Source organism: Musca domestica, unplaced genomic scaffold (genome assembly GCF_030504385.1).
Source record: "Musca domestica strain aabys unplaced genomic scaffold, Musca_domestica.polishedcontigs.V.1.1 12, whole genome shotgun sequence".
NCBI lineage: Eukaryota > Metazoa > Arthropoda > Insecta > Diptera > Muscidae > Musca > Musca domestica.
In genome coordinates this window covers 7617861-7633307 of record NW_026712155.1, presented here as the reverse complement: position 1 = coordinate 7633307, position 15447 = coordinate 7617861, and the positions used below count along the sequence as shown (strand labels likewise).

Below are 15447 nucleotides of genomic sequence, written 5' to 3'. Positions count from 1 at the left end.
TTGAAATTTACAGAATGTCTATTGGTTGTTTTGTGAATATAATTTATTCAAATATATTTTAAAGCCATATTTTTTAAAATTGTTTTTAAATAAACTTGATCCAAAGGTGTGACATAAGTGAATGACAGTTGTAGTGTTTTTTGAAATTGTCATATACCTGCATCATTTATAGCTGCATATTGTATTTATCTGCCAAAAGAGGGGCAGTAAACCTATTACTTCTTGGATTTTAGAGTATTTTTAATATCCATATTTTATATTTTTTAAACCATTGATAAAAACAATTTGATATGTCTTATGTGAATGCCAATTGTTTACTTGTTTTTTGTGATTTTCGCAAACCCACAACATTTGTCGCTGTGTATTGTGTTTATCTGCCATAAGATGCAGTTAAGCTATTTTTAGTTTATTTTTTAACAATTGAAGAGTGTGTGTGTTTTTTCTATCGAAGTACTTGAGAAATTTTAATAGTTCCATAAAAATAAATTAAATATTCGTCTAAGTTTGTTTGGGCCAAAAATTATGTAACAGTTTGAAATATTGGTCGCGGACATAGGAAACTATATATGAATATTCCTATCTCGACGAGCTCTGTCGATGTACCCATGTATGTCCGTTTGTCAATGTTAATTTGTAATCACACTACAGGTCGAAGTTATGGACAGATCCCCACGAAATTGAAAATAGAGATGGGGTTAGGGTCAGAATAGAACCCTATTGTTTTTGAGATGATCGCAAAATATTTAGGGGTTGAAATGGACCAAATTTTTCCTAATATTGCTTTTGCTCTACAGGCACGAAGTTAGAGCTTAGGTCTGGGCAGAGGCCTACCAATTTGTACGGTCATCGTAATTATCGTGCGATCCTCACAACATTTTGCATTGGGGTAGGGATAGGGTCAGAATTAAGGTCTTTTGACTTGATGTACATCACATTTAGGGGTTCAAATGGACCAAAAAATATTACAATTTTCCTGATTTTCGCTCTACATGTCATAATTGAAAACTAATCGACATGGAATTTTTTATGAGAAGGGAGGGGACAAGGAAGAGATTTAGTGTGAAATTGTTTTGAATACCTAACAATACCAGGGAGTGCCTAAATATTGGGCAAATGTCCCAAATCGAAAAGCTAAGAGTAACATCTGGACATCAGGACTCTATGACATCATTTCAAAAGCGAAATATTCCAAATTTGATTTTGACATATAGGGGGACTTTCAACATATTATTGTGTTGTGGGGTATCACATGGTTGGCCCGCACGACTATAGCCTTTGTTTACTTGTTTTTCGTTATCTTTAACAGCTCATAAAGATCACACCTTCTTTGATTTTATCAAATATATTAGATTTCAAATATTTAATTTTTTTGTGTTCATTTCGATTTAAATCGATTTTTTTTTTTGAAAAATGCATGATTCATTAGCTTTGTTCCCTTAAGTGAAGGAATTAAAAAAAAATAATCTAAAATGTTTATGATTTCTGCATTTAAATCTTTGAAGTACTCGAAAGAAAACTAATAAAACTTGTTTGACAACTTTAAGAGTGTGAAAACTATTATGGCCTTCTCTTTTACTCTTTCTTTTTACTCACCAAATTTGGGAGAGTAAAAAACTGCAGCAAAATTGCCAGCTCTGTTAATTTTGGAGAGTCACATTTTAAGAGAATGAAAGCTATTATGGCCTTCTCTTTTACTCTTTCTTTTTACTCACCAAATTTGGGAGAGTAAAAAACTGCAGCAAAATTGTCAGCTCTGTTAATTTTGGAGAGTTGCCATATCGTTTTGGTTCTGATTACGAAGGACTGCCATCTAGTTTTGACATTTTCACTAGGTTTTTATTCGAGTACTTTCGAGTTCTCCCAGCGCGAATTTGAGATTTCGCTCTTTTAATCTTTTTTTCTATTAACAATTTAAAGATTGCAGTAAAATTGCCAGCTCTGTTAATTCTTAAGAGTTGCCATCTAGTTTTGTTTCCGGCTTCGAAGGACTGGCATCTACTTTTTGACATTTTTTTACTAGGTTTCATTTGAGTTCTTTCGAGTTTTCCCAGAGCGAATTTGATATTTCGCTCTTTTACTTGTTTTTTATTAAAAATGTAAAGGTACAAAGCTATTATTTTTGGGAAAATAAAATTATTTCTTTTTTGGCTAATTTAAAAAATAGACATTCTGCAAAGTTATTTTTATGATTTCCGGTGTTGTTTCCTCTTTGTGGGTTTGTTGGTTGTTGAGTATGTAGAGTAAGTTGCTATGATGTCCTTGATCCTTTTCCATTGTTAGCCGCCAAACTTAGGGTATGTTGATTGATGATCCTTGGAACATTTGGTATGTTGATTGTTGTTTAGTGAGTATTTTTTTATTTTTGACTTTAATTTATGCTTGTCTTTAAAGGTATTGAAGGTTGGCAAAGCGCCAGTTGCCAAAATTGTTTTTGTTAAGCTCGTTAAATATATTTTATTTTGAATTATTTTAATTAATTTAATCTTTTTTTTACACAACGATAACTTTAAGCACCTTTGTTTGTTACTGTTTCGTTAATTGTTCGATTCAGTCGTGTTCATGTTTTTTGTAGTAGTAACTGATTTTTTTAATTTAATTAAAATTTTTATTATATTTAATAATTTGTACAACAAAAATGAAAAAAAAAGAAACTACTTTATTTGCAAGCACATTCATGTTTTGCTTTTTTCAATATCAATTGAAATATGCCGGCCTGTGTGAAATTACTTATCAACCACACTGCCTTGTGGCGCAACGTAATTCACAGCCATCATAAATATTCAAATTATGTTGACGTGAGTATTCATTGACAACATGTTGTCCTAAAACAGAATTGAAGAAGAGAAAAAAACAAAATGCAAATATTGAAATAATGACTGGACATCAGGATACGCGGACATATTTTTTTTGGCACATTTTGCAATCGTAACGAATACAGTGTTTTCTGTTTTTGTTTGTTTTGAAATCCTCGCTCAATAAAGTCGTACATTCTAATTCCATAAAGAAATATTGGAAATCTAGACCACAGCTTACCCTCTATTCTCATACGTTTGGTTGTTTCATCACATTCCGCGTTTCGGGCATCACTTTCGGCTTTACGTTTCAGACTTGCTTTGCTACGCCATTCGTGTCCATCGTAGATGCTTATCAGACTGTCGTATTGCTTAAACAATTGTATGGCTGTAAGAAAATTGTTTAGGGGGTTTATGTCCTTGCTAATTGATCGAACGTGAAATGGTTTGGAATTATGTGATTTTGGTGGGTATTCCATGGTTTGTATTTTGGTTTTATTTTTTTTATTAATTCTTTGTACAGAAAACACTGATATTGGTTAAGGATTCCGTTTTTTGTTTGTATTATTTTTTAATTGTTTTTTTTTTTTTATGGAGCTCGGCCAATGGACTACTTACCCTCTTCAATACGCTTTGAAGCCTCATCGATGTCAACACCGGCATCTTTTAGTATCACATACATTAGGGGCATCATCTCCCATGGATAACCAAATTTTTCTATTAATTTTTGGCAATAATCTAATATTAGATCTGCAACGAAAAAAAAAGAAGAAGAGGGGACATGATTTTAATATTTGAAAAAAAACTCTTTGCCTACAAATAAAAATATATTTGTATAAAATTTCAAATAATCTAAATTTACATGGAGATTATCAGCTATTTACATATATGTATTTTTTAAATAGTCTGCATGTTTTTTATTGCTTCTTCAGTTTTGTGAAAAAAGGCTTTGCTAAGAGCCATAGTTCACAAATACAATGTGACCCTTGTACATAGAACCCGACACATGCACATTTACACAATTCTACCATATTTAATTTCATTTTTTTTTTTTTCTACAACCACAAACATGACAAAAGAGCATGGCTAAAGAATGGGCATACGCGACTGGGAAATACTCTATATATAAATAGAAATTGGATTTTCCAAGATGCTATTAGTTTCGGCAAATGATTAGAAATGAAGGAATACAACTTTTTATGAATATATTGAAAAAATATTTTTGCATATGCAGATAAATCATTGCATATGCTAAATTTTCAGGGTGAGGTAAAAAATTTCAAGAAAGTCAAACGACATAATTTTCACATTATTTTTTTAAATTTTATTGAATGAAAGCAAAAAATGTCGGAAATAGCATCAAATTTTAGAATAAGTTTAGATTTGTTCGAATTGGTCACCTTTGGCACGAATTATGGCCTTCAAACGGCCGTATGTTATTCTGCGGTATTTTGACCCATTTCCGGCGAAGCGCTTGCTTGAAGTGATCGACACTTTGGTATTTTTTAGTGCCAACCTTGCTTTCCAAAATACTCCAGACACAATAGTCCAACGGATTGATATCCGGAGATTTTGGTGGCCATTGTGCGCTGGAAATGAAGCGAGGAACCTCATTTTGTAACCATTCTTGGGTGGCACGTGCTGAGTGCGATAGTGCTGGGTTCTGGTGGAATGTCCAAGGTCTGCGGCCAAAATGTTTGCGTGACGAAGGCTTTAATACACCCTCCAGAATATTTTCGCGATAATATTCGGCATTTCGAATAATACGAGCGGAGAGCGACCATCGGCTGTTATGGCGGTCCACTCCATCACCATGGCCAGTGATTGAGTTCTGTTGGCCAACTGAAGGTGCACATTTTCAGCTGACCTCTTTGCCAAGTAAACACGATCATTTTGTTTGTTTACAAACTGCTGGATAATGAATGTTTTCCCATTGGAGAAAACCAAATTCGGTAGTTCACCACTTTCGGCCAAGCGAAGCAAATCTTTAGCTCTTTTGAGTCTATTTTCTTTCGGTTGCGGTATAAGTTCTTGCACTTTTTGGAATTTCGATGGGCTTACCTCGAACTCATTTTTCAATATTTGCCGAATGGAATATTGCGATATGCTTAGATCAGATCGCGTCGGCCACTGTGACGCGGGTTTCGATTAAGTCGCTTCTTTACTTTTCGACGAATTTTTGCTGATGTTGTTGTTTTTTTTTCGTCAACTACCAGTATCACGGTAACGAGCGATGGTACGAGACAATAAAGATTTATTCACATTCTAATGCTGGAGTGCTCTAACGATAGCCACTTGTGGTTTTCCAGCCAAATATAAAGAAATCACTCTATTACGCTTGAATTCCACCACGAATAACATTTTTTCTGGAAAATTCTCAGCAAAATGCTATTGTACGCTTGTAAACAATATACTAAGCTGTCACTGGAATGATTTTAACAGCTGTCGGACGGTGACTGGCTTAGAAATGACAGCAGTGTGAAGTTGGTTGCAGTTTTTTTTTATTTCACCCTGTATGTGACAGACATCGCCAAGTCAACGAGAATTTTTTGCCCTATGCGGTAAACGGCATATTGTCGAAAACGAATTGCCAGTTACACGACCAGCAAATACTGGGTTGTGTGGCTGATCCTGTTCTCATTGCTATCATCGCATGTATTCGTATGTAATTATGCATTTTTTTTCTAATTATCATTTTGTTTTTGTTTTGCATCCAATCAATTTGCACATATTCGCGTAGGGTATCACATTCATAGTGTGCAACACCTCAAGCCCACAAATGAAATAAGTCTCAAATTTCTCAACCAAATGGCCAGCCATTCTATGTAAATTGTAGACAAATAAGAACAAAATTAAATAATTCTATAATTCTAGGCTCATTAAAATGTCTATAAAAAGGTATCGAAAATTACATGTAAACTACATGGAAAAAATAAATTTCAATGGATTAGAGCAATGAATTAATGTTTCTTACTGTCAACTCTTGTTACGGGGATAAAAAAATACAACTTTTTAATGAGAGAAAGATAGGATGATGAACAGTCTGAAATTTAAGGCTATTCCACGAGTGTGATACGAGAGGGAGGGGACCGATAAATTCCATATTGACATCAGATCTGTGGTTGAGTAAAATATTAAGATATTCCAAATTCAAAAAGAATCGCTGACTTGTTTCGCAAATTATGATACCAAATTATTGAAAATTTTGACATTACGTGGTGAAGGTAGCAGAAGATCTTTTGCAGGAAGAATAGAACCGAATGTCATTTTCGGCATTTTAAAAGTGTTTTGTTTATCCACACTTATTAAAAGGAGAGGGCTGATACATACGATATTCACACCAGATCTTATGTTAATAAACATATTTGAATGTGTGAAATGTTAAGGAAATCTGATGCTTTTTTCGCATTTTGTGAGATTCATGTTAACCTCTTGTGGTTGAGGTACAAAAGGAAGTGGTTCGTCCCACCGTTCCTCGTGCCAAATTCTGTGGGGTAGGTACTTGATAGAGTGGGCCGATATTGTGCAATTTCTGAAGAGATCCATTAATGGTAATAATATTAAGATTTCCAAAATTTTGACAAAATCTGATGATCCTATTTTATGACCTAAATTAATTTTCTGTGAAAATATTGACCTTTTGTGGAGGAAATACCAGAAGCAGTGGTCCGATATTGCCCCTCTCCAAACTTAATATAAGTTTGATAATAATATTACGAAGTACCCAGATTGTTGTGTTGGTGTGCAATAGACAGCCAGACAGACATCCGTAGATTGACTTCAAATGCTCTGAAAAGGATTTCGCCCAAAAAGAACTAGGGTATAAAACCGCTATTTTTATTAAGCACGTTTTGGCCATATCAATTAACATGTACCCTCTGTAGCCAAATGGCTGAGGAAATTTAAGCGGAAACCAATATTATTTAGTTGCAGTTCTTTTTAATTAAATAATGGACATGAGAGAGCCGAAAGTCGACGACTCCACCTAAAAATTAAAAAGCGATTTTTTCCTTGCCTTGGAAATTTAGATATGTATTGTCGGCATTATGCTTAAGCGTTTTGGAGTTTTTGGTATGTTGTTTGTTTTTTTTTTTTGGTAATTTTCGGGTTCAGAATTGTTGGTAAATTTTCGGAGATATCCGGATGCAGAATTTACATTGTTTTCACTTATTATGTTAATAGATACATAACATTAGAAATTAATTTTGCAAAATTTACAGAGAATTCAGTAACCTCAACCCTCATGCGTTTTACTCGAAACAGGCAAATGGTGAGTATGATTCAGCTAATACTTTGGATAAAAAATTACTAACAGCAGAAGTTATGTTTTTCCCATGACCTCAATTGCACAGAAATTTCAATTTGTGTGTCCTTAAAATTTTTTTATACTCCAATGTTTTAAGTAATACTTTAAACAACTCCGAATGACCTCAATTATTTGTTTGTATTCATTTCTTACTGTATTATATACAAAGAATACATAAAATACCAACAAATCTCCTTAATTATTTTGCCACAGACTGTTGTCCCAAGTTTACTACCAAAGAGCAGTAGCAACAACAACACCAACAGTATTATGTATTTACTTTTGACGTATATGTATATGCTTCACTTATCCATCTACCATAACCAAATGCATACATACATTCATACACACACGCACTCAACACAGCCACACACATCTCGTGGGCAACATTGCAAAATGAAGTCGTTGTTGGCTGTTCTCTCGCTCTTTTGGCAGCCAAAAGGGAGGAGCCAATGTTGCTTTGTTTCTGTTTGTAGCACAACTCTCGGTTATTGGTTAGAATTGTGTGTTTGGCTTTGTTTTGGCTTCGTTATCTCCTCCTTTTATGTTGCCGACGACAACGGCAACAACAACGACAACATGTGTTCGCTCAACAAATGCTCTCATCAGACAGAGGGGACAACAGAGCATAAAACATGTTGGCATGTTGTTGCCAATGTGAATGTGGGGAAATAATCAAAAGAGACAGACAGTCAACCAGCCCAGAGAATTAACAGATCAGCCATGCCGTGTCATGCAGATGAGCCGCAATAAGAGGGGAAATAGAAATTGACTGCATATGGCTGCACACTCAGCATGTTTATGCGTTAATTTGTGTGTATGTGCATGTGAGAAATACTTCCCCATTTGCAATTAAATTTAACCACTGTGTGCAAATGACTTGCATATGTTTTTTAAAAAGGATTCTGTATAAAATGAAAATACCCATGTAATGGGTTTTGGACAATTATGTAGCTCTTGCCGTGTGAAATCTTCAGCCATGGTTTCAAATGTTATATGATATCGACATAATTCAAGGCCATGTTAAAAAATAAAACAATTGAGATATTAATAAATTCCTTAAGGAGAAATTAATCAAGAAAAAGATAATTGAGAAAAATCGTGCCTTCTCTTTCTTCTCCTTAATGTTAGATTATGGTTGAAATGTGAACATATATAAAAATTAATTACTGTTAGAATTTCTGTCGAGAAAAATAAGATTGTGCAGCCTAAGGAAATTGTATTTAATTTTCTGCAACAAAGACCGACGCCGACCGTCAGACACTTAGTTAACAAAATATTATAAAAAAATGGAAATTGACCCAAATGCGCTCAAGCGAAGTGTTATTAATTTTTTAAAATGGTGTAACCGGTCGGCATAAAAAAGTTCGACTTGTTGTTTTGTTTAGGATTGAGGTAGGCTCAGTTATTATACGGAAACTACAAATTCACAAAAAAAAAAAAAAAAAAAAAATGGGAAAAGTATCAGTCGGTTTTGCCGACAGATGTATACCCTCAGCTAATGTTCGATTATTTAAATATATTTTGACCTCTGTTATGATTATTCAAATGTAGGATCCGAAGCAATGGGTGAATTTGGTCCATTTCATATCAGACAAAAATAAATATGATATAAATATTTCGACGTATCAAACCTGAACTATACTGACTACTTCCCTCACCTTATATAATTTACGAGATAGTTTTTAGAAAATGTTAAAATGTGCGTGAGGTACCATACACCATCCAATATTGATAAAAAAAAAAATATTGGTATGGCCAAAATTACAATAAAATCGTATTTATATCCAATTTTATTCGAAATCATAAATTCCATATTCATCTAAGGTTTCTGGTTGAGAGAAATTTTTAGGTATAGTTGAAAAGAATCACTGACTTGTTTTGCAAGTTATGGCAGATACAAGTTTTGAAAATTGTGACCCTTTGTGGGTGAGGTAACAGAATGGGTTCCCAGGTATATATCATCTTCACAACAGATCTTGTGTTAGCAAAAATGGTTGTATGTTTAAAATTTGTCTTTGAGCGTTTTGTAATTTAAAATCTTGAACCCTGTGTGGGGGAGAAGAAATATTCCGATCTCTTCCATATTTATAAATAGCCTTGTGTTCATGGAATTATTGATATGTACTAAAGCTGAATGAAATCGGATGTTAATTGTATGAGCTTCATGGATATTCAAAATGTGGACCCTTTGTTGAGGAGGTGCCAGAAGGACTGGAGCGATATATTCCATCTTCACAGCAGGCATTATGTTAGCAGAAGTTATGGAATGTGTGAAATATGAAGAGAAGCGGATGCTTATATCGGAATTTATGATCGTTTCGATTATTCAAAACTTTGGCCCTTTGTGGGGCAGGTAAATGAAAGAACGGTCCGATCTCTACCATCTTTGTTATAGACCTTGTGTTGATAAAAATATTGAGATGTGCCAAGTGTGAATGGAAGTGGATATTAATTTTGCGTTTTGCGAGCTTCATAGATATTCAAAATTTTGACCCTTTGTGGGGAGGTACCAGAAGGATAGGCTTAGGCTTAATAAAAAATATTGTGATGTGTGTCATTAAAATTTCGATCTTTTGTGTGGGTGGTACTTTATGGAATGGACCGATATTGTCAATTTTCTCGCCTGATCTAGCACTGTTGCAAATATTAGGATTTGCAAAGTTGAAGCAAAATCAGATTATACTTTCTCGTTCTGTGAAGTGGAATATTTTTTGAAAATTGTGACCTCTTGTAGGGGAGGTACCAGAAGGACTCGAACTCGGCCTAAATTTGATAATAATATTACGTTTTACCAAGTTTGAACCAAATTGAATACTCAATTCGAGAGTTATTGTGCACTCCAGCCAGACAGGCGGACATCGCTAGATCGACTCTAAATGCCGTTAAACGGATTTGGTCCAAAGAGATCTAGGTTTAAAAACCACTATTTCGATGAGACACGTTTTGACCTTATCAAATGATATATACCCTCTGTTATCATATGATTGAGGGTGTAATAAGAACAAGTGGATTCATAATAGAAGCAGAACGTTAAGTTCAGCCGGGTCATTAATCATATAAAAACTATTGGCCTAAAATCCCTAAAATTTGAGTTTCGAAAATGAAAATGTTGTTGTAGAATGAGTTTACGTCCTCTAAATTGGAAATTCAAACTAAGAGGTTTCGTTGATGGCCAGAACCCATTATGATCTACAAATACTAATTTGTAGGCAATAAATAAAATAATCAAAATACCGAATATTGGGATGTATGAGGGCTATACAAAAACATGGACCGACATATCTCATTTTCAATACCATCCTAGACACAATATAAATTGTTGTGCCAAATTTTGAAGAATATATATACGATGAATATTTTGGCACGTTACAAACGGAATGACAAAGTTCAAGGTAGAAATTATAACAAGTAAACCAAGCAGCTAAGGCCGGGCCGAACCATTTGAAAAGAAGAAAATTAAAAAAAAATTAAAAAAAAAAATCTTTGAAAATTTAATTTTTTGTCATTGGCTGTAGTACCGATTCCGAACTTTAAATATGAAATTAGAAACAATGCCGATGAATAATGTTGCTAAAATCATCAAAATACCGAATATAGGGAGGTATCGTAGGGCTATATTAACACGTAGACCACTGTAAACAAATCTTTTCAGAGGGTAAAGTTCTCAGAAGGAACTCTTCGTGTAAAATTTCTGACAATTCCTTTGAAAATGTGGCTAAAATGATCAAACTACCGAATTTCGGGAGGTACTATACAATATCGTGGACCGATGTATGTAATCTTCGAACATCGACTGCCTGCAGTCAAATATACTGCGTTAGGTCCAAAATTTTTATTTCGTAAGCTACAAACGGAATGACGATACTTAGTATATATCAATTGATACGGCCTAAATTTGCCTCATAGATATAACGGTTTTAAACCATAGGTCTCTTTGAACCAAATCCGTTTCATGACATTTCCGTCTCTCAATTTTGAATAATTATAACTCTTATAAAATGTAATTTAAGAGTCCGATTCTGTCATGAAGATGGAATATATCGGTCCACTCCTTCTTGTTTGTAAAATAAGAGTTGGTTTAACAGTAAGCCAAATTTTATGTTTATTTAAAAAAAGTACGACACCTTGCGCCATCAATCCTAAACTTACATGCAAGGTCAAACATTATTTGTTATGTAATTATTTCATTGAGTTTTGTCACTCTGATAATAATAATAATAAATTTGCGAAGTCTTACTATTTTCAATCAAAAATCATACAAAATTTATAAAATTAAACAACTTGGCTGGCTCCGCCCATTCCATGCACTCATATTTCAATTGAATTGTATTTCTGTCTAACCGAGTAGGCCCGTCGTACACATAAGGTACATATGTATTCACATACCCACATTGGCATGTAACTCTCCCCGCACTTGTTTTTTTCTGTATTGGCAAAGCAAAACCATGTAGCCAATTATACTATTTTGCAATTGTTTCTTATTTATTTATTTGTTTGTTTGTTTGTCTGTTGGATTGTGGTACAATTTGCCTATGCAAATGCCTAAGCATGTGCAGTCATGTAAACTTGTGTTCTACACATTTCCATACAAAACGACTTGTTCGTTTTCGTTTTCGTCATTCAAACACCACTTCTAGGCTTTCATTTCATTTCCGGCTATTTCCGTTATGCGCGCGTCATTACATGGCTAAACACACACAAGAACAACAAAAAAACTCATTTCGTTCATTCTCTTTCGCTCGCTCTTCATGTTGGCTGTGATGTTGTATCCTTGTCACTCCAGAGCCTACATATGTTTCGGTGTGTAAGGTTAATTGCAAGACATGGAAAACAAACCCATTTCTTTCTGTTTTTTTTTTTTTTTTTTGGTTTTACTGTTAACAAGGCCCCCCATTAGCGATTGTAATTGCTCAGTTTTACATCGTTTTATATTCGTAATGGTTGATGGTCAAACGAAATGCAATTGGATGGAATTTTGTGTGCAGTCGAATGGCTATGAAAGAGGGTTATTAAATAGCTACTTCTATTTTATATTTATTTGTTATATTTTAGGGTTAAGAGAATTTTTTGAGGTTGTTTATATTTATTTACGCAACCTGAGGTATGAACTTTTCTTGCACTGTAAGCAATTCAGAAATATTGAAAAAACTTGAATGCCACAATTTTGAGCAGGTAAAAACAGCATTGAAGAATCTCCTGAATAACATTACGAAAATGATATTATACCCCTAGCCATATGGCTACAAAGGGTATATATAATTTGATACGGCCAAAATATGCCTTATCGAAATTACGATTTTAGACCCTAGGTCTCAGGACCAAATCCCTTTCAGGACATTTGCAGTCGATATAGGGGACACCCCTAGATTTAGACCAAACTTGATACATCGTAATATTATTACACCCTCAGCCATATGGCTACAGAGGGTATATATCATTTGATGCGTCCAAAACGTGCTTTATCGAAATAATGGGCTTAGTTTTTATACCTATTTGAACAAAATCCGTTTCAGGAACATGGAGTCAATCTGGGATTGTCCGTCCGTCCGTGTGTCTGACTGGCTGGTGCTCACAATAACTCTCGAAGGGAGTATCCAATTTCGTGCAAACTTGGTACATCGTAATATTATTATCAAACTAAGATCGAGTCGGAGATGGACAATATCGGTCCACTCCTTCTGGTACCTCCCCCACAAAACGTCGAAATTTTTCAATAAATATTTTATTGCACAGAAAGGGAACGAATATTCCGATGTTGCTCGAACTGTGACAATTCTTATATTTTCATCAGTGCTAGGTCAGGTGCGAAAACGGACAATATCGATCCACTCCTTCTTATACCTCCCCCACAAATTTTAAATATTTATAACTCTAAAATGTGAAGTAAGATTCCGGTTGTCTTCAAATTACACACACCACGATATTTTTATTAACCGAAGGTCTGGTGTGAAGATGGAATGTATCGGTCCACTCCTTTTGGTACCTCCCCCACAAAAGGTCGAAATTTTCAAAACATATATTTTTTGCACAGAAAGAGAAAGAATAATCCGATTTTGCTCCTAATATTTGCGTCAGTGCTAGGTCAGGTGTGACATCGGTCCACTCCATCAATTATCTCCCCCACAAATGGTCAAAATTTTGAATAATTACAACTTGTCTTCAAATTTCACACATCCCAATATTTATATTAACTTAAGGTCTGGTTTTAAGATGACCATCAAGTACCTCAACCACAAGGGGTCGAAATTTAGAATATCCATGAAGCTCATAAGGCGAAATTAACACCCGATGCCACTTAGCTTTTCACATCTGAATATTTCTATCAACACAGGATTTGTAGTAAAGACAGTAGAGATCGGCCCATTTCTTTTGGTACCTTCCCCATAAAGGGTCGACGTTTTAAATAAACAAAACGAAAATAAAATTCGAAATAAGCATCTAGATCTTTTCATATTTCACAGATCTCATTATTTTTACCAACACAAGATATGTTGTGAAGATGGGATATATCGTCCCACTCCTTCTGGTACCTCCCCCACAAAGGGTCAACATTTTGAATATCCACGGAGCTCATAAAACGCGAAATTAACATCCGATTCCATTCAGACTTGGTACATCTCAATATTTCCATCAACACAAGATCTATTAAAATGATGGTAGAGATCGGACCATTTCTTCTGGTACCTACCCCACAAAGGGTTAAGGTTTTGAGTAACCAAAACGATCATAAAATCCGAAATAAGCATCCGATTCTCTTCATATTTCACACAACCCATTATTTCTACCAACACAAGATCTGCTATAAATATGAAATATGTCGGTCTATTCGTTCCGGTACCTCCCTCAAAGGGCCAACATTGTGAATACCCTTGAAGCTCATAAAACGCGAAATGAATATCCGATTCCATACAGACTTTGTGCATCTCAATATTTCCATCAGCATAAGATCTGTTATAAAGATGGTAGAGACCGGGACATTTCTTCTGGTACCTCCCCCACAAAGGGTCAAGGTTTAGAATAACCACAAAGATCATAGAATCCGAAATAAGCATCCGATTCTCTTTATATTGCACACAACCCATTATTTCTACCAACACAAGATCTGCTGTGAATATGAAATATGTCGGCCTATTCCTTCCGGTACCTCCCTCAAAGGGCCAAAATTGTGAATACCCATGAAGCTCATAAAACGCGAAATTAACATCCGAATCCATTCAGACTTGGTACATCTCAATATTTCCATCAACGCAAGATCTGTTAAAAAGAAGGTATAGATCGGACCATTTCTTCTGGTACCTCTCCCACAAAGGGTCAAAGTTTTGAATAACCACAAAGATCATAGACTCCAAAATAAGCATCTGGTTCTCTTAATATGCCACACATCTTATCATTTTAGCTAACACAAAATATGCTGTGAAGATGGGATATATCGGTCCACTCCTTATGATATCTCCCCCACAAAGGGTTAAAATTTTGAATAACTATAACTCTAACTAACACTCCTTCTGGTACCTCCCCCACAAAACGTCGAAATTTTTCAATAAATATTTTATTGCACAGAAAGGGAACGAATATTCCGATGTTGCTCGAACTGTGACAATTCTTATATTTTCATCAGTGCTAGGTCAGGTGCGAAAACGGACAATATCGATCCACTCCTTCTTATACCTCCCCCACAAATTTTAAATATTTATAACTCTAAAATGTGAAGTAAGATTCCGGTTGTCTTCAAATTACACACACCACGATATTTTTATTAACCGAAGGTCTGGTGTGAAGATGGAATGTATCGGTCCACTCCTTTTGGTACCTCCCCCACAAAAGGTCGAAATTTTCAAAACATATATTTTTTGCACAGAAAGAGAAAGAATAATCCGATTTTGCTCCTAATATTTGCGTCAGTGCTAGGTCAGGTGTGACATCGGTCCACTCCATCAATTATCTCCCCCACAAATGGTCAAAATTTTGAATAATTACAACTTGTCTTCAAATTTCACACATCCCAATATTTATATTAACTTAAGGTCTGGTTTTAAGATGACCATCAAGTACCTCAACCACAAGGGGTCGAAATTTAGAATATCCATGAAGCTCATAAGGCGAAATTAACACCCGATGCCACTTAGCTTTTCACATCTGAATATTTCTATCAACACAGGATTTGTAGTAAAGACAGTAGAGATCGGCCCATTTCTTTTGGTACCTTCCCCATAAAGGGTCGACGTTTTAAATAAACAAAACGAAAATAAAATTCGAAATAAGCATCTAGATCTTTTCATATTTCACAGATCTCATTATTTTTACCAACACAAGATATGTTGTGAAGATGGGATATATCGTCCCACT

At 34.9% G+C, this 15447-nt stretch overlaps 1 protein-coding gene across 9 annotated transcripts in view; it reads right to left on the bottom strand.

Moving 5' to 3' along the window:
- The window catches only part of LOC101895413 (protein doublesex), a 289473-nt gene that overhangs the window by 37740 nt on the left and 236286 nt on the right, over positions 1-15447 (bottom strand). For all 9 annotated transcript variants that reach the window (XM_059118139.1, XM_059118143.1, XM_059118136.1 and 6 more), the window contains 2 exons: positions 3411-3542; positions 3034-3180 (listed from right to left, as the gene is read on the bottom strand). In XM_059118139.1, coding sequence (XP_058974122.1) covers positions 3034-3180; positions 3411-3542 — 279 coding nt within the window. The remainder of the gene's footprint in view (positions 1-3033; positions 3181-3410; positions 3543-15447) is intronic.